Source organism: Odocoileus virginianus, chromosome 2, assembly GCF_023699985.2.
Source record: "Odocoileus virginianus isolate 20LAN1187 ecotype Illinois chromosome 2, Ovbor_1.2, whole genome shotgun sequence".
NCBI lineage: Eukaryota > Metazoa > Chordata > Mammalia > Artiodactyla > Cervidae > Odocoileus > Odocoileus virginianus.
Window position 1 is genome coordinate 88,529,466 of NC_069675.1, and position 23,891 is coordinate 88,553,356.

At 48.7% G+C, this 23,891-nt stretch overlaps 1 protein-coding gene and 1 long non-coding RNA gene across 7 annotated transcripts in view; one reads left to right on the forward strand and one right to left on the reverse strand.

Annotated features, from left to right (window-relative positions):
* Positions 1-97: 97 nt before the first annotated feature.
* MORN5 (MORN repeat containing 5) overlaps positions 98-23,891 on the forward strand; it is a 34,815-nt gene continuing 11,021 nt past the window's right edge. For 2 of the 6 annotated variants that reach the window (XM_070452275.1, XM_070452280.1), the window contains exons 1-3: positions 98-227; positions 3,471-3,618; positions 9,022-9,153. In XM_070452275.1, coding sequence (XP_070308376.1) covers positions 118-227; positions 3,471-3,618; positions 9,022-9,117 — 354 coding nt within the window. In that variant the 5' untranslated portion in view covers positions 98-117 and the 3' untranslated portion in view covers positions 9,118-9,153. Of the gene's footprint in view, positions 228-3,470; positions 3,619-5,286; positions 5,399-9,021; positions 9,154-23,891 lie in introns of all 6 variants that reach the window. The other 4 variants (XM_020907600.2, XM_020907603.2, XM_020907601.2 and 1 more) reach the window with 4 other exon arrangements.
* LOC110146670 (uncharacterized) lies at positions 9,115-14,629 on the reverse strand. Its single transcript, XR_002316607.2, has 3 exons — positions 14,460-14,629; positions 13,668-13,770; positions 9,115-12,928 (listed from the first exon to the last, which is right to left on the reverse strand). It is a non-coding gene; the product is annotated as an uncharacterized lncRNA (long non-coding RNA).

Consider the following 23,891-nt stretch of genomic DNA (forward strand, 5'->3'; position numbering starts at 1 on the left):
GCACGCAGGCGCACTGCTCTACCCAACCGCGAGCCACGGAGCCTGCGCAAAGCCAGGAAGCTCCCGGACCCTGGGGGCGGGGCTTCTCCTCGGCCCCGCCCATCCCTCCTGGTTGTCATGGTGAGGCAGGATGCACTGAGACTCTGGTGTCGCAAAGACTGGAAGCTAGAGGCAGGCGCCATGGAGTACACTGGGAGCCAGTATGTTGGGGAATTTGTAGATGGCAGGTAAGGGGTTCGTTTGATTCACTACGTCCTTGAACATCCGTGACTGGAAAAAGACGGCGATCTTTTTGTCCCTGCAAAGAGTTTTGTATCAGACACTTTCTCAAATTTTTTCCCTTTTAAACTTAAGGAAAACTCTTTTAGGTAGGAATGTTTATTCCCATTTTACAGTTCAGGTAAATGAGATCCCGAGAAATGAAGTAACTTGTTCAAGGGCGCATATTCTAATTAACAGCTGAGCTGAGATACATCCATTCCATGTATATATGTGTGTCTGCTATCTGCCAGTATTAGGTACAGGGATAAGAATATAAATAAGATAAGAATATGAACACTGTCAAGATCCTTGCTCTCATGCAGCTTATCGTCTAGTTAGCATATTGCCAACAAACAGAGAAGATAATTTCAGATGGTGGCTTTGCATGAATCTTCCCTCCTCACAGCAACCATATGAGATAGATACCCCCATTATCCAGATTGAAAAAGTGAGGTACAAAGTAGTTCCATAACATGCCCGAAGTCAGCTAGCTGGCATTTGACAGAGTAGAGATGAAAACTTGGTCTGCCTCCAGAGCCCATGATCTTTCTATTATAGAGTCTTGCTGTTGAGCCCCTGCAGAGAATGCATCGAGTTGAAACAATCCTAGAAGGCTTCGTAGAGGAGATAATATTTGAAATGGGCCCTGAAGGTTGGGTAGGATCTAGGTGGGTGGAGATGCAAAATGAAGAATGTTTTCAGGCCGAGTGAACAGCATGAGCAATAGCTCAGAGGGCTTACATATGAAGGAGAGAGCAAGCAGTTCAGTTTGGCTGGAGTGTAGGATGTGTCTAGGGGAGAGTGGGAACCCAAGCTGGACAGAGTGGACTCTGTGTTCTGGTGTAGAGAGATTTGAATACTCTGTACAATTCTGTGGGTGGGAGGAGCCATGGATAGACACTTGGTAGTGCTGGACATTAGGAAGTCTAATTTATTTCGTCTCTGTATCCCTCCTCATAGTGCATATGTCTGGTAGGCACTCAGTAAATGTTAGCCACATGAATGAATAAGAGAATGAATGAGTGAGTGAATAATATTTGACATATGGTCATCATACCCGTATTAAGGATTGATATCTTTATTATAAAGGAGCTCTTTTTGTTCTTTTAAATTTACTTTGAATTTAAGATGAAGGCTTATTAGCTTTTTTTTTTTTTTTTGGCTATGCCACATGGCTTGTGGGATCTTAGTTCCCCAACCAGAGATTGATCCTGGGCCCTCAGGAGTGAGAGCTCAGAATACTAACCACTGGACTGCTAGGGAATTCCAAGACTTTTTGCCTTGAATGATAAAAGAAAAATGGAAGGGGATTAGGAAGAGGGGGGAGAAAAGGAAGAGGGAGGGAGTGAGGGAGAGTGGAGGTAGGGAGAGCAGATCAGAGCCCATTGCTGTTGTCCCAGTAAAAGGCAGCAGGACCCTGGGCCAAGGCAGAAGCAATAGGGCTGTGGGAGAGAAAAAAAATGTAGAAGTTTGGGGGTTTCATTGCCAGGACCTGGCAAATGATTGGCTCCTGGTCCCACTCAGAGAATGCTTTCAGTCCAGCCCAGAGCCCAGCTCCAGGCTCTGAGCCTGGAGATTGAGAACACTGAGGAGGAGCCACTCTGGGGGAGGAGAGGATGAATTCTGTTTGGGATGGGCTGGAGATATCTGTAGATGAAGAATACATCTAAGTTACATTTAAAAGAAAAAAAAAGGAGGGGAGATGCCAAATTTCAGAGATGGGTTTAGATGGAGACTGTGTTTAGAAATAACAGATATAATCTTAAGCAAAGAGGTAGAGATATGAAGATGAGTTCTGTCTCCTCCTATGTCTTGGAGCAAAATAAAAGCAAACTAGTATTTAAGCCCTTCTGCTATAGTTTCATAGCCATTAGTGCAGTAATTTTTCAGAAGTGTCATTATCCCTATTTTACAGATGAGAAACTCGGGCTTAGAGAGGTAGAGGTCATACAAGGCATAGAGAGGTGGAGCCAGGCCTGGACTCCAGGTCTCCCTGGCTCAGAAGCTGTGCTTAACCACAGTGCTCTCCTGTTTGGGGCCTGTGTACGGTGGCAAGTTCTGTCATCCACTCAGTAAGTTCACTAGTTCTGTTTCCTTCATTCTTTACTTAGTAGCACCTGTTTAACAAGAAACATGTTTCTAGAAGCTAAGAATACCAAGGTCTTCCTCTCAAGAGACTTGATTACATAGGAGAGATGAAATATACAATTATGATACAAGGAAGAAAGTGCTAGGCATCCAACAGAGGTACAAACAAAACCAAAAATAAGTTTAGAGTTAGGAAAGATGATTTCCAGCCAGTGGGGAAAAACAAAGAAGGCACGAATGAATGACTGAAAGCTTGTTTCTTAAGCTCTCACTATATATCAGGCCCTTTACTAGGAAAACTGTTATTAGTATCTGGGTTCATCTTGGGCATTAATCTCAGCCATTTCCCCTATGAAGCAAGTGGCCATCTGGTCCAGGTGGTACCCTGCCCCTTGCTCCCATAGGGGCCTATCTCCCCTTGCAGGGCACTGATCACACATTGTGTAATTGTTTAGCTGTGTCCCTCACTAGACTGTGGGCCCCTCAAGGACAAAGACTGCCTCTACCTCGATCACTGCTGTGTCTATAGTATTGTATCCAATAGAGTAGACTTAGCAAGGCACCTGGCGTATAGCAGATGTTCTATAAATATTTGTTGGAATAAAGGAAGGAAGGAAAACAGAGGTTTAGGAAAGTCTCCAAGATGGCACATCTAGCATATGATGAAATGAGAGTCAAATTCTGTTTCCTCAGGTGCATACTTTACCCGGTTTCCTACTTGGGGTGCAGTGGGCAGGGGTGGGCTGGTTGTGGGGAGTGGAGAAGACCTGGAATTAGCTCCCAGAAAGCCTGGTCCCCATCTCTGCTTCACAGTGCTTGCTGTGTGGCTTTGAGCACATTGTTCCCCTCTCTGGGCCTCCAGACGGGGTCTTCTATGGGCAGCATGAACTCCAGGACAGCCCCTACTTGAGAGCAAGGGAAAACAAACAGACCAAATCTTACATTCCCTTCAACACACAGCCCCTCTTACTTTTGAGCTCTAAGGGGAGCATTTTTGTTTCTGAACAGAATAGTGCAGGGACAACAACATCTGGGGACCCTGAGGTGCTGGCTCTCCTGCAACCCTGCCTCTGATCCTCCAGTTGCCATGAGGGTTCAGTGACTTCTTTTTGTCCTTACAGGATGGAGGGCGATGCCGAATACATCCTCCCAACTGAAACAAAATACATTGGGGAAATGAAGGATGGCATGTTTCATGGCCAGGGAACCTTGTACTTCCCCAATGGGAGCCGATTTGATGCAGTTTGGGAGAAAGGGTTGGTTGTAAAGGTAATCAGGTGGGGAGGGGAAAGCCTCAGACGGGAAGAGCCCCCGACGGGCACCCTGCCCTCCCCTCTGCTGCCCTCTTCTCCCGCCTCTTGATCTCCAGGGCTCTGGAATCTTCTCCCTCTCTATCCAGAAGGCCCCTGGAGAAGCCATAATGAGTCTGAATCCTCTTATGCAACCAACTGTGTGACCTTGGGCCCATGACCTACCCTTTCTGAGACTCCTGTTTCTTATCTGTACACTGGGGACAATAGTTGTCTTAGTATCATAATGCTGCTGTAACAAATTACTGTCAACTCAGTGCCTTCAAACGACAGAAACTTGTTATCTTTTAGTTATGGACACCAGAAGTCTAAAACAGGCCAGCAGTGTGTCTTCCTTCTGGAGGCTATGTGGGAGGAACCATTTCCTTGACTTTTCCAGTTCGTGGAAGCTGCGTGCATTCCTTGGCTCGTGGCCATGCATCCCTCTGACCTTCACTTCCGTCCTCACATCTCCTCTCCCTCTGCTTTTGTCATTGTCTCATCTTCTATCACTCTGACCCTCTTGCCTCCCTCTTAAGAGAACCCCTATGATCACACTGGACCCATATAGATTATCCAGGATAATCTCCCCACTTCAAGATCCTTAACTTAATCCCACCTGCAGAGTCTCTTTTGCCATTTAAGGGTAACATTCATAGGCTCAATGATTAGGCATGGACATCTTTGGGAGACTGCAAGTCTGCCAGCCACAAGAGTATGAGGCTTCTCCTTAGGCTGGTTATGAGAATAAATGAGGCAGTGTGTGAGTACTCTACTCAGTACCTGGCACACAGTAAGTACCTAGCACTCAGTAAGTGCTATCTCCACCATTACAATCAGATGACTTATCAGTTATCTAAGTCAAGAGTTCTTAGCCTGGGATTTGTGGGTCACAAATAGAATTCAGGGTGTCAGTGAAATCTCCTGATTTATATACAAAAGCCTCTGTGCACATGGGACTCAAATTTCCCCAGAGAAAGGATCTGTAACTTTCATGGGTTTCATTATGGGTGGGTACAGGGGCTGTCTCATAACCTAAAAAAAGGTTAAGAAACACTCCTTGCTTTTCAGCTTGGAGAATCTAAGCCCCAGGAAAGGGATGTGACTTACCCAAGGTCACCCTGTGAATTAATAGTATTGGAATTTCCACCCATGTTTCCTGATGCCCAGGCCAATGCAATGTGTACATCCTGAGGCTTCCTTTAGCACTAAGGCAGCAAAAGATGAATGTACATGTTTGGACAAAGAGCTGTGACTGAGGGCCCTGACCTTTCTAGCCATGATAATAATAAAAGAATAATAGTAACATTTATTGAGTGTTTACTCTATGCCAGCCCTACGCTAAATGCTCTTCATGCACTAGCTCACTGAATCTCATTGAATCAGTTCTGTTAAGCATACAGCATGATTTTCCAACTGGATGGAGGAGGAAACCGAGGGCCACCAAGGGTAAGTCATCTGCCCAAGGTCACACAGTGAGCCAGACACACAACTCAGGACTTACAATCATGCCTCCCAGTCACCACGGCTGGAGTAGCTGTGATAGTGATCACTTCAATGAAAACACCACCCCTTCCCTTGACTTCCATCCTTCTTGGCCAGTGGCTGTGGCTTCTTCAGACCCACATGTGTGCACCTCATCCTCCAGGGCACGTACACCTTCTCAGACGGCCTGCAGTATGACCCTGAGAACTGGCATTACTGTGACAGCTACGATCGGAGGTTTTACACCGAGATCTGCCACGGCTTGAAGCCTGCAGGTACCCAAGCATCCTCGCTTCCCTTCACACTCAGACGGAGAGGGAGATGAAAGACGGATCTAAAGAAGTGGGTTGAGTCCCTTTGAAGTAACCCACCCCAAAGGAGAGGAGAGAGGAGCAGGACCACAGGATGTGACCAAGTTCTAGAGCCAGAAAGACCAGTCCTCAAATCTCAGATTCCCTGTACCAGCCAGGGAACAAGGGCAGGGCATTCACCTCTCTGAGCCTCAGTTTCTCCCCCTGTAAAATGGGACAATAGCTTCATTGACCTTACAAGTCTTAGAAATAAGATCACACGGGTAAAGTGTTGGCAGCAGTGTCTTGTACGCACAGTAGGTGCGTGGGACACCTCAGCTGCCGTTATTCATCAGATCAGCTGCAACTCTGACGTGGGGCAGCAGTGATGGACCATGTGCTCTGTGTACTGGGGGCCGGGTGAGGCTTTCCGTCCTCTCTGTCGCACTGAATCTCCAGGTGACCCTGGCATGTCAGCTTCCTCGTCCCATGTCACAGAGGAAGGAGCTGAGGCCATGGAGCTCAAGCATGTTTCGAGTGGCAGAGTTCGCATCGGAGCCCATGTCTTCCTCTCTGAGGTCCCTACATCACATTGCCTCCCTGGAAAAATCGAGTTCCATCACAGAAGGGGACACTGGGGCCTAGAGTCTGTGTCCAGAGAGTGGCAGCTTCAGGGGTCCTCTGTGTTTCTGAGACTCGTGTGAGCTCAGCTGAGCCTCAAGAGGCAAGATTCAGGCACAGCCCAGACAATATAGCCAAATACCGGGAAGTGACTTGTAAACTGTAAAAAAAAAAAATCCTTACTTAGAGGTAGTATGGTGGCACTGACAGAGCAGAGAGCTGGAAGATCAGGGTAGGAGTCCCAGCATTCCCCCCAATAGCTGGATGAGCCTGGGGAGCTCAACGTCCCCAAGGACAGAAACCTCCAGAAAGCACTTGGGATTGGGGTCCAGACACCCTGAGTGCAGACCCTGGCTTTGTGACCAGGTGAGCCGCCTCCTCTCTCTTGGCTTTCCTGACACCTCACCCTCCCACTTTCTTCCTATCCCGTCTCCTTTGCCAACTCCCCCTCCCCCATTATTAATTCTGGGGTTTACCACGGCTCTCTGGCTTAGGCCCTCTTCTGTTTTCGTTCTGAATCTTCTCCCTACAAGTTGATTCACGTTTAAGCCTTCATTTATTGTTTTTCAGTTGCCCAGTCATGTCCGACTCTTCGAGGTCCCATGGATAGCAGCACGCCAGGCCTCCCTGTCTCTCACTGTCTCTCTGAGTTTGCTCAGACTCTTGTCCACTGAGTTGGTGATGCCATCCAACCATCCCATCCTCTGTTGTCCTCTTCTCCTTTTGCCTTCCTTTAATTGAAATCAAAATCTGTGAGTCTCAGATTCCTGCATCCTGTTTGCCCAACACCTCCATTGGGTCATCTCTCAACTTGTCTGCACTGAGTTCATTACCCTGCCCACCAGCCCACTGACCCCCAGGACTGCTGCCCTGGAGACCATCACTCCCACCCCACTCCCACCCCCACATAAGCCTAATCCTGACTCCTCCTTCCTCCATAAGTGTGCAATCCATCACCTGGTCCTATGGATTTTGCCTCTAAGATATATCCATTCATTTGCTCATTAAACAGATACTTACTGAGCATCTCCATGGGCCAAGCTGAGCTTCTTCATCCTCTTTTGTTGTTATTGGTCAGTTGCTAAGTCATGTCTGACTCTTTGCAACCCCATGGACTGTAGCACATTAGGCTTCACTGTCCATCACCAACTCCCGGAGTTTGTTCAAACTCAACGTCCATTGAGCTAGTGATGCCACCCAACCATCTCATCCTCTGTCGCCCCCTTCTCCGCCTGCCCTCAATCTTTCCCAGCATCAGGGTCTTTTCCAGTGAGTCGGCTGTTCATGTCAGGTGGCCATCCTATCTCTCTGCACTATTCCAGACCTTCACCCTCTGCCCTTCTTTACCTGAACTCTTGAGATCCACACTGGACCCCTTCTGGGCCATTCTCCCCTCTGTGCTCACTTCCATCTCTGAAAACCATGGATCTGATGGCCACCTGCCCCCTCCCCCACACAGCTTCTAGTGCCTCCTCACTATCCCGAAGATGAGGCTCCATGCTCTTAAAACGACCAGCATTCTCCAGCTCCCGTGAGGTCCCCAGCCTCACCCCTTGCTCGCTGCCCTTCTCGAATGTTCTCTCTGCTTCCTCACTGGTGATGCTTGCTCTCTGTTCCTCAAAGAGACCATGCTCTTCCTTGCCAGTCCCCCTCCTGCCTGGAATGCTCTAACCCTCTCGCTTCACCCAGATACCTCCTTCCCATCCTTTAGGTCTGAGCTTAATGCCCCTTTCTCGGGGCTCTTCCTTGAATTCCCAGACCAGGCGAGGCCTCCCCGTGACGAATCACAGAGCAGCCATGATCCCTTCCCTGAGCTCCGTCACAGGGGTCTGTCTTCCCGAGCTGGCTGTGAGCTCCTGGAGGGCAAAGGCGCTGTGTTCCTAGTGTCCGAGCACATTGTCTGGTGCATAGTAAGTGTTCAATGAAGAGTTATTATCAGACAGGAATAAGAGTACTGACATCACAGTGGGAGGTGATGGGGTGCACTTAGGGTAGGTACAGCAATGACCTTCACAGACGTTTCTGGAGCACACGCCCTGTGGCAGCCACCTGCTGGATCCTGGGGGAACGAGAGCTATGAGGACACAGCCTGCGCCTTCAGAGAGCTGCCTGTCTGATGCCACTGAAGAACCTTGTAAATGATTCCTCGTGGGGTAGTGATGACTTGGTCACAGGCTCTTCACCCCAACTGAAACCTGAAGGCCAAGGGCTCCTGGCTTTGGGCCCTCAGCACTCACACAGCACAGGTTTTGCTAAACCGGGCCTCTGTCTCGAGGCAGTGCACAGATTTCCCGCATCCTCGCCTTCTCCTTCAGGGGCCCCATCAAAGAAGCTTTGTCTAAATACCCACTTCCTTCTGAAGTCACTCTGCATACCTCTCTGAAGGCCCCCTCTAAGCCTCAGGGGCAGGCTTTGTTGGAGGTGGGGAGGGTTAAGGCTACCCTTCCCCTCTCTGGGCATCTATGAGATGGGCTTTGGCAGGAGGCTTCAGGGAAGGAATGGATGTGAAGTGCTCAGCGTGGAGTGTAACCCTCAACCCATAGTGTCCCGGCTCATCATGGTTAACCAACCTGAGCACAGCTCTGGGCGAGACCCTGAGCCGTGAGCACAGTGCTGTGCTCGGAGCATCCCCCTCAGTCCAGAGGACAGGGAATTACAGAGACCACGAATAAGAGGAAATCAGGCAGTTCCTTCTTCCAACCTTATCCCCTTTCCTCAGGCTTCAGCTTCCGAGAGAGATGACACGCAGGAGGCGTGACCATAAAGGTGCCCTGACTTCTTTTCCTCCTGGTAGTTCCAGTGTCCCCAGTCCTTGGAGACAATGCCCAGGTCCTCTTCTCCCCTGATGTTAGCAGCTTAATTTATAGGGCTAGAGTTTTATATATAGTAGTGTGTATATATAGATATATATATATATATATACATACACACATATATATATCAATCCCAGTCTCCTAATTCATCCCACCCCCTGATATCCTTTCAAGGTATCTCTCAACTCACCAATATGGACCCACCTAGAAAGATCCCTCCAGGCTGTTACGACTGCGGAGATGGCTTCTATAACCCGAACACGAGGATAGTCAAGGACTATAATTATCGCTTTCTGAGAAATGCAGGTATGTTTATTCCAAACCCTGTGGCATATGTTTTCTCCTCTCTCATCACACATAGCTTTGTGCACACGTGTGCACACACATACATGCATTTAGTGGGAAAGAAGCTTTTGCCGATGAAAGACAAAACCTGAGCGTGTGAGTGTTTCACTCTTTGGAATTCTCCTGGCTGACAAGTCTATACCTAGTCATAGAGTGGGGCAGAGGATGTCAGAGGTCTCACTGTGACAGCACGTAAGTGTAGCACTGAAAGGATTCAAGTACCCATCTTTACATGTTTCCCTGCAGCTAATGAGTGCCTGCTGTATGCCAGACACTCTTAGTCTGGGCACCAAAGCAGGGCAAAACTAGTCACAAACCTCTTTCTCATGGAGCTTCTTACTGCTGTTCAGTTGCCCAGTTGTGTTCAACTCTTTATTTGGCAAAGAGCAGACAAGTACTATAAACAGTTAGTTGCATCATGGAATAAGCACAATGAATGAGGAAAAGTGGCCCTTGATGAAGGGTAAGGGTAGAAAAGAAGGGGGTGGGGTGCCAGAGATATGGAAGTGATGCTGTGGGAGCACAGATAAGTGGTACCTAATCCAGAACCAGACATCCTGAGAAGGATTCAAGAAGGAAACAGCCAACTTGAGATCCAAAAAATGTTGGGGCGTTGACCCCAAGGTGTGGGGAGAGGGTTTCCAGCCAGAGGGGCAGCACAGGTACAGGCCTGGAAAGTGAGTGATGCCATGTGGTCCAAGAAGCCTGCTCCTTAAGCAGGGGAGTACCTTGGAGGATCCAGAACCTCAGTTTGGTGAGTGAACACAAGCTGATCAGACTGAGGAGGATTGACTTACAGTGACCAAACTTGCAGGAGATCAGTGTACAAATAAGAATGAGAATATTTTCCTTTAACACTATGATTCTTAACCTTTCTCTTTTCTAGAGTCACAGTTCCACTAGGAATAACAAAATCTATGAACCCTCCCCCTAGAAAAGTGCCCACATATGCACACACACAAATATACATATGTACAAACACACACACACACACACCATTTTGCACATAGTTTAAGGGGTTGATGGTTCCTGTAAATACCCTGGTCAAGAAACCTACTGTGTAATGTGAAAGAAACTGCCAGGTAGACCAGAAGGCCTGGGTTGGCTGATGAGGGTCTCCACTTCCTGCAGGGAAGTTTATTCAGTAATTCAATGAAATGGTTGGATGGCATCACCAACTCAATGGAGATGGGTTTGAGGAAACTCTGGGAGATAGCGAATGACAGGTAAGCCTGGAGTGCTGCAGTCCATGGGGTCACAAAGAGTTGGACACAATTTAGCAGCTGAACAACAATTCAATGACAATAAGAAATTTACTTTGCAGTGCTGAAACAAGTACAGAGGGAATTGTTAGCTGATGTTGTGGCCGAATCCTGGAGCTGAGATACCCCTCACCCACTGGGTGCTCTTGGGGACCATGGCAAATGCTTGCACTCCAAGTCCCTGGCACTTTTCTCTAATGACTTCCATCTTCCATGAACAGAGTGTATTATGTGCATGCATGCATGTGTGCTCAGTCATGTCCGACTCTTTGTGACCCCATGGACTGTAGCCCACCAGTCTCCTCTGTTCATGGGATTTTCTAGCAAGAATACTGGAGTGGGTGGCCATTTCTTCCTCCAGGGGATGCATATACTGTGTAGAACACTAATTCTGCTGGATGTTACTAGGCTCCCCTGAAGTTTCTTGATGAAATCAAGTAAGGAGATGCTGGGTTAAGTAGAACTCAACAGCTGTACTTACTGAGGGGTTTCTCGGGGCCTGTAAAATGCTGGTACACTGTAGTTGTCCTTCCAGCCCCTTGGGTTCCCTGGCGGCTCAGTCAGTAAAGAATCTGCCTGCAATGCAGGAGACCCGGATTCGATCCCCGGGTTGGAAAGATCCCCTGGAGAAGGAAATGGCAACCCACTCCAGTACTCCTGCCTGGAAAATTCCATGGATGGAGGAGCCTGGTAGGCTGCAGTCCATGGGGTTGCAAAGAGTCAGACACAACTGAGCAACTTTACTAGTTTCAGACCCTGACTTCAATTGTAATGAAATACTCTTATGTCATGAATTGCTTACCGTCTGTCTCTCCAGCTAGGGGCTAAGATCCCCGAGAGCAGGGACCCTATCTTCTTGTCTCCACTTGTCCTAGTCAGAGTCCAGTCAGAAAACAAAGAATTTAACATAAAAAAAATTGATTAAGTAAGTATTAGAGAACTCAAAAAGCAAAAGAAAGACACTGGGGTATGAGAAAGTAGTTGCAAGAAGCAGCTACCACCTCAACACTGGGGGGCAGGGCAAGAGATTGGGTTGTTAGAATATAGGTTGCTGGAGGCACCCCCCACCAGGAGCTCTAATTCAGACCTCTGAGGAGGGGGCACTGCCCAGTGGGGTCTCTGGAGAGAAAGTGATAATGCCGATTCTAGGTGTGTGGGGAGAGCTGGAAATTTGATGTGAAAGGCCATTGCTGAGACCCTGACCAGAACAGCAAGCAAAACAGGAAAGAGCATGTTCCCTTCCCCTCCATCTGCCTCGCCGCACCTGACTGGGGACCAGCTGGCAAAGGAGAAATGACCTCCATGGGGTCCCAGTCCCAGCATCGCCAAGCAGGGTGTGGAGAGGTAGGTTTGGAGCTGAGAGTCAGTAGCTTCATAACTGGCACCATCCACTGCTTTTTGTTGCTCAGCATCCAGACACACTTTACTCTGCTGCAAAGATAACACATTTGTGCTTTTTGTGTGAGAAGTTCCAACCACTCTTCCTATTCATACAAAGAGACTCCCTCCTTCTCCTCTAAAAGAGGAGACCTGAAACCCAGTAGACATTGTCTCTGTCTTTGGTTGATATTATCCTTTGACAGTCCTGCCTAATCTACAGCCTATGCATCACTGCCAAGAATCTTTCTATAAAATATTAAGGAAAAAAGAGGAAAGAAATAAATTAGTTAATAAAAGCAAATACATAGATGAATAAGTGATATAGATACACATAAACATACAAGCAAGGAAGAAAAGCTATACTGTTGATACAGTCCTCTTTCCATAACTGGTCATGCATACATACTAAGTCGATTCAGTCATGTATGATTCTTTGTTACCCTATGGACTGTAGCCTGCCAGGCTCCTCTGTCCATAAGATTCTCCAGGCAAGAATACTGGAGTGGGTTGCCATGCCTGCCTCCAGGGGATCTTCCCAACCCAGGGATCAAACCCACATCTCTTATGTCTCAGGCATTGACAAGCAGGTGGGTTCTTTACCACTAGTGTCACCTGGGAAGCTCAACTGGTCATGAGGCTGTAGTTTATATTTACAAATTCCTTCTTTCATTATAAATTCCACATTCCATTTGCTTTCCGCCCGCATTTCAGTCGATCTGTGTTCTAACTGGTAGGGCAACCCAAACCTTCATTCTTGAGGGTTCTGAATCCCTACTGATCCTGCCTTTTTTGCTTGTTTAGTTGGTTGGTTTAGTTTTCACTCATTTTTACTATTGGCAGTGGAAGAACTAAGAATTGCCCTAGAGAACCCCCTTGGGTTCCATAGAGCATCCCCTTTCCCCAACTGTATAGCAGCAACCCAGTTCCCCCTGGCAATCGAGATCCATCACTCCAGCCAGAAATGTATTCCCCTTCTTTGCCTGTTGTTTCAGTGGCATTAGGAGCCAAGCAGCCAAGTGGCTGTTCCCACTTCCAATTCAGTTGAACCATTGTTGTATCACTTGGTGAGGCCATTTCTTCTTGAGAACATAAACCTTTGGATCAATAAGATTCAAAGTTACAGGAAAAAGTAGGCAAAAAAATCTCCTTAAAATCTGGCATACTGATACAGCCCTGGCACCACACACAGACCCAGGCACGTAGTAGGTGCTCATTAACTGTGTACGAAACAGATAAATCAAGGAATGAATGTGTACTGTCAGCCTCTACCAGGGAGATATATGTATATCATTTCCCAAAATTGTTTAACTAATTGTAAAATTAGTTGGGAGATGGGGCAGTAGGGAGAAATTCTCTAGAATCAGCGTTCTGGGGAATTCTGTTAGCATAATCTTTCTTCAGTTGTGGTACAATACAACGGGTACACAGACTAGTGGAGGAGACAGACACAGAAACATCTAATCACAGTAGAATGTGATGTGTGCCCTGCTGGAGGGGATGGTGGCAGGGGATGGGAGGGAGGAATTGATCACCTGGCCCAGATGGGGGATGTCAATCAGGAAAAAGGTCCCAGAAGTGATGGGTCCTAAAGAAAGAGTAGGAGTGTCATAAATAGGACTGTTGGGGAAGGGCATTCCAGGCCGAGGGAACAGCATGGGCAAAGACACAGAGGCATAAAAATGCGTGATGTGACTGGGAAACAGAAATTGTGGTTCCCAGAGTCCTTTATCCTGGTGTAGAGTCTGCCTGCCAATGTAGGAGGCTCAGGTTCGATCCCTGGGTTGGGAAGATTCCCCTGCAGAAGGAAATGGCAACCCACTCTCCTGTTCTTACCTGGAAAAGTCCCAGGGACAGAGGAGCCTGGCAGGCTACAGTCCGTGGGGTCACAAGAGTCAGGCATGACTTAGCGACTGAACCACCGCCACCCATGGGAAGCCTAAAGAAGAGCAGACAGGTGCAGCGGGGTTGGGAGGAGTGTTAAAGACAGAGCGAACAGCGTGTGCGAAGGGTTAGGGATGGGGAGACCGATGCACGTCGAAGAGGCTGCAGGTCCTTCAGGAGTGTGAGACACCAGTACATCAGGGGAAGACGAACAGGAGAGGAGGCCCAAGAGGCAGGAGGGAAGATCACAGGGGTCTTTTCCTCTGGGGGCTTTTGGGGTGCAGGGAAGTTTAGGGTCAAGCAAAACAGTCATTGATGTATCCATTAGAAAGAGTTTTCTGGTTACATACAGAAAAGGGGCCAAAGAAGAGGAGATAGTAGATCCTTCCAGCAAGATTGTGGAAGGGCATCTCCAAGAGGGGCATCTCCAGAGCCACGTCTCCAGGGTGGTGGGCTGGAGATTTGGCTTCTGAGTTCTGGCCCCAGCTCCCTGGGTCACCTGCTGGCTGACTCTGGGCCAGTACCTTCCCTCTCTGAGCCCCTTTCTCTTCATCTGTGAAATGAGATGGTTGGGCTGGATAATTTCTAGGGTCCTTCCAACCTTAATGGTCTGTGATGGAGGAGAAAGGTAGCCAAGGGGTATTTTGGTCCTGATATTATAGGATGGATCAAGTTTGGAGTATCCTGGAAACCACTAAGAGGGAGTCTCTGTTGGTGGCGACCTGGTCATTACCCTTAACTCACCTCACCCTGCCAGGGACTGCGGTGACCTTCTGCCCATCTTCTGCTTCCCCCCGGGGCCCTTTCTCCTTTGAGTCCAATCTGCCCCTTAAACAGTGCTTCCTGTTGGCATTCTGAAGGCACAGGACTGCTGGCCACATGGGCCTGCAATGCATGACTGAGGCCATCCCAGAGTAAACACAGTGGCCTGAGCCACTGCTATTGTGAGGCACATGCCACCTGGGTGGGTCAGACCTGAGGACACTGTTTCCTAGGCGGTCACAGGCTGGGGGACCAGCTCTCCTCCAGGCAGCTCTGAACTGCCTTGCTCCTCCCCCATCTTGGGCTGACTTCCCCACCACTACTACGCAGGCAGAGAGGAAACCCTGAGCTGCCGACTGCTAGGCTGTGAGCACACGTGACAGATCCAGGTTTGCTAGACTTGGGTTCCTCAGTGTGCACTTCTTTTTCTTTTAATTTTTGACCACACCCCATGGCATGCGGGACCCTAGTCCCCTGACCAGGGATCGAACCTACACCCCCCACATTGGAAAGTGGAATCTTTAAGCACTGAATTGCCAGGGAAGTCCCATGAGTGTGTCTTTCTTAACTGGAAAGGACGGTCCCAACTGCTGAATTGAGGTTAGAATTTAAATCCCTCCTCCCATTCATCCAAAAATCTTTGAGCGCTTCAGTGCACCAGGCTTTGGGGAGCACGGCAGGCAAGAATTCTCTCCGACTGTGGCTCTCAAACCTTTGGCCCCTGGCTCGCTCCAGGACTGATTTGCATCATGATCCAGAACGCACACAAACTCACACTCACATATGTATTCTTTATACGTGAGATGCGCAGTGATATTTTCTGTTCAGTTTTTTTTTTTAATGCTGGTTGCTATGCACTAAATTGATTTCACAACCTCCTTATGAGTCAGGACCATTGTTCCAGGCAGCCTTCCCTGACCAACCCCTCCCTGCACTCTGTCTGGGTACGATGTCCCTCCTCGGGCCCCCACAAGCCTTGCAGCACTCAGCGCACAGCAGAAGTACCTCTCTTTGCCTGGCTCCCCCACTGGACTGGGAGCTTCTTGAGGGTGGGGACCATGTATCATGTCTGATTCAGCACCGTGTCCCCTGCACCTCATACAGGTCCCACTAGTTGGAGGTGATTCGATGTTTGTAAAAGAAAACCAGACAGGTGGGCAGAGGACCTGCCTACAAGTCGCTCAGATTCTTCAAAAGATTATATGCAATTCAATCACCTGGCACATATAGACAAATTATTATTTTGAATAATAAAAATAAGTCATTACGGGGATTTCCCTGGTGGTCCAGTGGCTAAGGCTCCTCACTCCCAATGCAGGGGGCCCAGGTTCGATCCCTGGTCAGGAAACTAGATCCCACATGCCCCAACTAAGATCTGGAGCAGCCAAATACATAAACAAATATTTTAAAAAGCAGGCCATTATAGTTTTCTGCACTGCCAAGTTTTAAAAGCTTAAGTGTTCAAGATCTCAAATCAGTGACTTTCAGGCCTCAGTTTTTGTTTGGCTGGCCCCATGCTTGAAATTCCATGGGTTTGAGCACAACTGCAGGAATTTTAGTTCCCTCACCAGGGATTGAACCTAAGCTTACAGTAGTGAAAGCTCCAAGTCCTAACTGCTGGACTGCCAGGGAATTCCCAGCATCTGGCATTAATGGCAACCCACTCCAGTACTCTTACCTGGAAACTCCCATGGACAGAGGAGCGTGGTAGGCTGCAGTCCATGGGGTCGCTAAGACTCTGACATGACTGAGCGACTTCACTTTCACGTTTCACTTTCTTGCACTGGAGAAGGAAATGGCAACCCACTCCAGTGTTCTTGCCTGGAGAATCCCAGGGGCGGAGGAGCCTAGTGGGCTGCCGGCTATGGGGTCGCACAGGTCGGACACAAGTTAGCAGTAGCAGCAGCAGCCATAAAACCCATAAGCTTTTGAGCCCTGCATCTCCTGGGAACTTCCCATGCATCCAATGAGCCGGGAATGGGTGTGTCCTGAGATTAGGAATCTAGGTCAGGGAATGATGAATGATAGACCAGTGATGGTGAAGCTGAAACTCTAACCCAGTCCTGTGGTCTTTTCACTCCATCCTGATGCTGCTTCTGTTGGGACCATAAAAGCATAAAAGACAGCAACTCAGTGCAGGCAATATTCCAATCAACACAGCAGACATAAAGCAGAGACCGAGATAGGAGCTCCCTACTGCAGGAGGCTTGAGAGCAGGAAGAGGTCAGAGAGATGGTGGAGAAATGCCCAGGGTCTGGATCCACGTCTCTGGTTTTCCTCTGGTCCTGGACCTACCACTGGCCAGCTGGGTGACCATGGGTAGCTTACTTCTTGTCTCCTCTTGGAGCTTCAGTTTCCTCATCTGTAAAATGGGCATTATAGTAGTACTTAATCTGGAATTTGGGTTAGAAAAGATGGGGTTAAGTATGAAAGGTACTTAGCACCCAATTCAAGAAACATGTCCAGCGTGATTGGTTGTTGTGACTGACATCATTCTACTGATTACTGGCCCAGGCTGTGGAAGAGAGAAGAGAGTGTGCCCAGGGGTTTGCTAAGATTCCTCTAGGTGTTTAAGAGTAAAGAAAGCACTGGGGAGACATGTGATTGGATACTCTAGGTCTTTCTGCCTCCTTGGGGGGTTTTGCTTGGGAAATTAAATCCAAGCTGAAACTCTGGGGTCTGCAAACTCTTGGTTATGTTGTTCAGTGCCCCAGTCTACCTTCTGCCCTCCTGTCTCTCCCCTCCCTGTGTTCCAGCCAGGCAGACTAGCTGCCCTCCACTGATCAACACGGCTCTGTTCTCACCTCGTCTGTTCCCCCAGCCAAAAATGCCCTTCCCCCTCTCCTCCCACATCACAGTCCTCATCTCTGCATACTCAGCACACAACAGAAGGCCGTGAAGTCTTTGCCTGTGGCCCTGGAAGAATGGCACGCAGCTTCAGCTGCTCACCCACAGCTCAGGGTCACGACGCTGAGCAGGAACGCAGGACATGGAGGCGCCTTGCCAGACCCTCACTTGGCACCTTTCCTGTTTATCTCCTCTGCTTTTCCCGCCATCCCAAGGGAGAAGTTTTTCCGGAGCCACAGGTTGCAATGAGATGATCAGGTCTCAAATAGGTTAATAACTTGCTTCCGGTTACATAGCTGGTGACAGAGTCAAGAGTCTAACCCAACTCTACCCAAACCCTATCCTTTTCCTCTGCTTGCCAGCTTTGTGTCCTAGCTCATTCTTTTCTTTAATATTAGTTTATTTGGCTGCGGAACTCGGGATCTTCGATCCTCGTTGTGGCATGCGGGATCTCTAGCTGTGGCATGTGGTACCTACTTTCCTGACCAGGGAATCTAACCTGGGCCCCTTGCAATGGGAGCATGAAGTCTTAACCACTGGACCACCAGGGAAGTCCCCATCCTAGCTTATTCTTTACTCAACACCTCTGCTCCCAGACAGGACCACATCTCATTCACAGGTGCTCCTGCTTCAAGCACAGTTCCTGGCACCAGTGGGAGCTCAGTGATGCTCTAAATGAATGAAAAGGTCCATGTGATAGTCTGGAGAAGAAACCACCACAGTCACCAAAGGAGATGCTACCTTTTTTTATAAAGGGTCCTTTGCAGGCTGTGGGCAGACCCCCCACTGCCCCCCGCCCCCTGGCATTCGTCTCTGGAAGGATGCATCCCAGTCGTGCTGGCGCTGTGTACATGTGTCTCTTCATGGAGCCGTTGCCTGCCTCGACGTTACTAGCAGGAATCATTTGCAAAATAACTGCACCAGTAAGCCTTCCTCCCTCCCTGCAATTAATGACACCCCATGCGCGTGTCTCAGATGAAAGGCACATTATTAATATTCAAAGGAAAAAAACCCTCGTAACCATTTTAACATATACAACTAACAATGAACTAAATTTGCTTTGTGGAAGACAGAGAGTGAGCATCCCAAATTAGTTTATGTGAAAGCTGAAATTCTTCCCCCGAAAGGTCTCAGTACCATCTTCAGAGAATATCCTGATCATCAGAAATGCCGTCAAGATTCCCGCCAACATTATCCCCTTTGTTGTCTGAAATGTCGAATCAAGCACATCTGGCAAATGTCCTAGAGCTCACAAATCTTTCAAACAGCGTATAATTCCCAACAGTTAAAGAGAGAACGCCACTGCTTAATCGTGCTGCTCTTCAAAATAGCACCAACTTTCCTTCAATCAGAAACAATGGCTTGGGCTTCTTAAAAATATCGCATACCAGCGATTATTTGCGGATAGAGCCCCTCTGCGTTTGAACCTGTGGGTTCCAGACAGAATTTAAAATCAAGATCACAAGCCTTGTTGGAATGTATGCTGCGTGAAACGGACAATGGGAAGAAGGGGTGTGAGTGGTGGTACAGAGAGTGACCTCACATGGGTGATTCAGAGACTTTGGGAGGTGATGGCTGGCTCTACCAGAATGAGGATGGAGAGGATAAAGATCGGAGGGGGGTGATTCAGCTGGCCTTGACTGAGCGTTGACCCTGCACCAGACACTCAACTCCAGGAGAGGGGCGTATTCGCATGAACCCTCTTTGACAAATGAGGAAAGTGAGGCTCCATGTGGCCAAAGAATTTCCCCAGGGAAATTGGCAGGAATTGGGATTCACACTTGGGCTCATCTGTCTTCAGAGCTTTGCTTCTTTCCGCTTTGCCTGACCAACTCCAAAACTCTCTGTCCTGAGCATGGAGCTCCCAAAGACTGGTGTTTATCTGCTCCTAACCTAACTTTTGGACTTCCCTGATAGCTCAGTTGGTAAAGAATTCGCTGGCAATGCAGGAGACCCCAGTTCGATTCCTGGGTCTGGACAATCCGCTGGAGAGGGATAGGTTACCCACTCCAGTATTCTTGGGCTTCCCTTGTGGCTCAGCTGGTAAAGAATCTGCCTGCAATCCGGGAGACCTGAGTTTAATCCCTGGGTTGGGAAAAGCTACCCACTCCAGTATTCTGGCCTGGAGAATTCCATGGACTGTATAGTCCATGGGATTGCAAAGAGTCAAGACACGACTGAGTGACTTTCACTTTCACTTTCACCCTAACTTTTAAAAAAGCTGTGTAGTGAGCACCTGGAAGTGAAAGACCACTTGGTCTTCTAAAGTTTCTCCAGTTATTATTAACAGTTGAAAACCAGAAACATCCCAGTTGTCCAACAGGAGGGAATTCATCAAGTAAAAAACAATATATCCTTACAATAAAATAGAATGCAGCCATCACAATGGCAGTGAAGGAATGGATGTATTGATATAAAAAGGTATCCACAGTCCAGGTGAAAAGCAAAGTGATAATAATAACCATCAATGACTAAGTGCTTATGATATTCCAAGCACTGGTTTGAGCACTTTCAATAATTGATTTTCTTTTACTTAACTCTCACATTTGTGGAAAATTCTAAAAGAGATGGGAATACCAGACCACCTGACCTGCCTCTTGAGAAACCTATATGCAGGTCAGCAAGCAACAGTTAGAACTGGACATGGAACAGCAGACTGGTTCCAAATAGGAAAAGGAGTACGTCAAGGCTGTATATTGTCACCCTGCTTATTTAACTTATATGCAGAGTACATCATGAGAAACGCTGGGCTGGAGGAAGCATAAGCTGGAATCAAGATTGCTGGGAGAAATATCAATAACCTCAGATATGCAGATGACACCACCCTTATGGCAGAAAGTGAACAGGAACTGAAAAGCCTCTTGATGAAAGTGAAAGAGGAGAGTGAAGAGGTTGGCTTAAAGCTCAATATTCAGAAAACTAAGATCATGTCATCTGGTCCCATCACTTCATAGGAAATAGATGGGGAGACAGTGGAAACAGTGTCAGACTTTATTTTGGGGGGCTCCAAAATCACTGCAGATGGTGATTGCAGTCATGAAATTAAAAGACACTTACTCCTTGGAAGGAAAGTTATGACCAACCTAGATAGCATAGTAAAAAGCAGAGACATTACTTTGCCAACAAAGGTCCATCTAGTCAAGGCTATGGTTTTTCCAGTGGTCATGTATGGATGTGAGAGTTGGGCTATGAAGAAAGCTGAGTGCCAAAAAATTGATGCTTTTGAACTGTGGTGTTGGTGAAGACTCTTGAGAGTCCCTTGGACTGCAAGGAGATCCAACCAGTCCATCCTAAAGGAGATCAGTCCTGGGTGTCATTGGAAGGATTGATGCTGAAGCTGAAGCTCTAATACTTTGGCCACGTCATGTGAAGAGTTGACTCATTGGAGAAAACCCTGATGCTGGGAGGGATTGGGGGCAGGAGGAGAAGGGGACGACAGAAGATGAGATGGCTGGATGGCATCACCGACTCGATGGACGTGAGTTTGAGTAAACTCCGGGAGTTTGTGATGGACAGGGAGGCCTGGCGTGCTGCGATTCATGGGGTCGCAGAGTCAGACACGACTGAGAGACTGAACTGCACTGAACCCTCACAGTAACCCTATAAAATAGTTTTCTTTATTATTTCCATTTTACAGATGATGAAACTGAAATGAGATGAAATGCTTTGTTACTCAGGTAACAGGTGGCAGGACTGGAATTTGAACCCAGGGCTAGCTGACTCAGAGCTAAGGATGACCTTTGAGCTGGTTCTGAATGAGGAGCTGGAGTTTACTAGTGAAAGAAAGAACCGAGGGCCTTCCTGGTGGCCCAGAGATTTTAAAATATCCAAGGAGTGTAAGATGGTAGTAGTGGCTCTTTTCCCCTAGATAGTTCTCTGTCCATTTTATTGCTCAAAACCTGGCCAAAGAACAAGAGTCTCTCAATGCCACCAATAAACCAAGACTCTTCTCATCTTAAAGCCTCTGCCTTCACCAGACAGGTGAGAAAGCTGAGACCCAGCAAGTGGGGATGAGGTACTCGACCCCACACAGCCTGTCTGCGGCTGGACCCGCCTTCCCACCGCCAGCCGGGGCTGCTCCTGCAAACCCAGGCTGCCCACCCCCCCACACACCCTGCTTCCCGCCCCCGTGGTTTCTGCAAAATGGCTAAGTGAGTCTCCTTCCCCACCCCCTCCCGCTGTCATCTCTCCGAGAGACAAAAGGCAATTTACCCAAATGTTATAATCACCTGCAGGCTGGCACGCAGGGCTGTGCCTGCCTTATCTGCGGTATTGTTAGCGGCACCATAATGAAGGCTTTGTGGAGGGATAATATCACCCTCGTAACTGCCAAATAAAATGCCCACGCGGGCCCCAGATCCCGGCATCTGCTTTCAGCTGAAGGGGTAGGAAGGGAATTCTGAGTTATCAGATGCCTTCACTGCACCAGGGACTCACCACACCCTGGTCCTTTGAGGAATGCATCACTATCCCGATTTGGCAGAGGGGAAAACTGAGGCTCAGGGAGTAAGTTACTTACTGATGGGTGCGGTTAGTAAAGGGAGGGATCGGGATTTGAACCAGGTGTGCCTGATACCAGAGGCCACGCTCTGAACCAATATGAGCTTCTCCAAGAGTTTGGCAAAGCTGTGGGCCTTCTCCCCCGAGAAAAACACTAGAACCTCCCCACCCCCACTCTCACCAGAGGGTGGGATCGGGCCCCCTGTGAGGGGCCTCGCTCTAGGAATGACAGCCCGCTGCCCTTCCCTGACCTGCGGGAATCGCTCCCTGCCCTCCTCTCTGCCCACCGGGATTCCAAAGGCCCTGGAAATTCCCCTTCCAGCCGCTGTGCCCACAGGACTCTTGACAACAATACATCCCCCGCCCCCCCCCCGCCCGCAGCAGCCTCCTGGAAGCATCCAGAGGACACAGCTTCCCCTTCCGTGGCCGGAGTCCGCCCCGGGGCCAGCACCAGCGTGGTTTGTTTTGTCTCCTTTAATAGAAGTGGCTGCAAGGCCAGAGCCCAGGAGACAGGAGCCTCATCTCACTTCCTCAGCCCACGCGCTGGAGCCCTGGACAGTTGGCTGCAAGCCTTGCTCAACCTCAGGTCCAGGAGAGGCGTTGCAGGGCTGCGGGCCGGTCTGGGGAGCCTGCCAGATCTGGCCTCAGACCCTGACTCTGCCGTTGGCCCGCTGTGCAGCCTCGAGCTAGTCCCCTCACTTCTCTGAGCTCCTGGTTGCCTCCTAGGAAAGATGTGGGTAGAACTAGGACCTTCCTTCCAGGGTTATGGTATTTATTGAGATGATGTGGGGGCCCGTGATGAGGAGCTTCATGTCTGCTGGAGATCGCAGTTGGGGTTTCTACCCCAGGGGCTGGTGCTGGTTGAGAGGCAGGGTCTCCTTAACCCCATGCCCCAAAGGGAGGAGCCGGAGTGACCTTGGCAAGGTGCCCTCTGGCCTCCTCCCACCTGCGTTTGATGCCAATTTCAAAACTGGGCTGGAGGCCTGAAGTCCCTAATCTCTCTAGCTTGCTTTTGGTAATGTTTTGGATGTGTTCCATCACCCTCATCATTTCTGATTCATCTGAAGCCTCAGACTGTCTAAGATCCCCTCAGACATGGGCCTTAACTGATCCCCTACAGATACAGGTCCCGCCTGGGGGCCAGCTAAGTGTCTATCACGTCCCCCTAAGGCTCCATGCCAAGGCAGGGTAGGGGAGTGGGGAGCAGATGCATAAATAGTTGATCCCAGGACCCAGGATGGGCACTCTCTGGACAGAAGCCTAGAACTCAAGTGTTTAAAAGGTCGCAGTGAACCTCCCACCCCTCAAAATATAGGTCAGAAATTAAAATAACAGAAACTATAAAAATAAGTGTATGGAAGTCCAACATAATTCTATATCCTCCATGATGTTTATATTCATGTTTAATGTGGAATATCAGATACGAGATTCTTTCTGCAAAAACTGGGAGTGCCCCTGCTTTGCTGGTGCCAGGAGCCAGAAGCACAGTGTGCTGGGGGAGCAGAGAGCAAAGGGCAAGGGTGTCCCAAGTGTAGTCAAGTTGATGTTCTAGAAAAGGTGGTGTTGGGCTAGGCTTTGAAGCTTGAGAGGTGGGTTTTGCTGCATGGAAGGGAAGAAAAAACATGAACAAAGGCATGGAGAGATGCAGGGGCCCAGGTACTCAAGATGGAGTACCTGAGACCCTATACTGTGTTGGACAGAGGAGTAGTCGAGGGGGACCTCCCTTAGGCAGTGATGGACAGAGTGGGCTTTGACGGGTGTGTAGGAGTGCGTCTGAGCTGGGCGTTCAAAGCAGAGGAACCCAGGGTGGGAGAGAGCCTTGAATGCCAGGTCAGGGAGCTGAGCTTCAACCCTTCAGACAGTGAGGAGTAAAGCTGTGGCAGTTGCACAAGGATTTTCCAGGAGCGTGTGTAGTGGCTGAAGGCTGCAGCTCAAGCGATAGACTTGGGTGTGAGCCTGTGCCCCTCATTAGCAAAGTCAGCTTAGACATATAACCCCACCTCTCTGAGCCTCAAACCTTCCCCCTCTGAATCAGGATAAAAACACTGACTTTGCAAGATTGCCGTG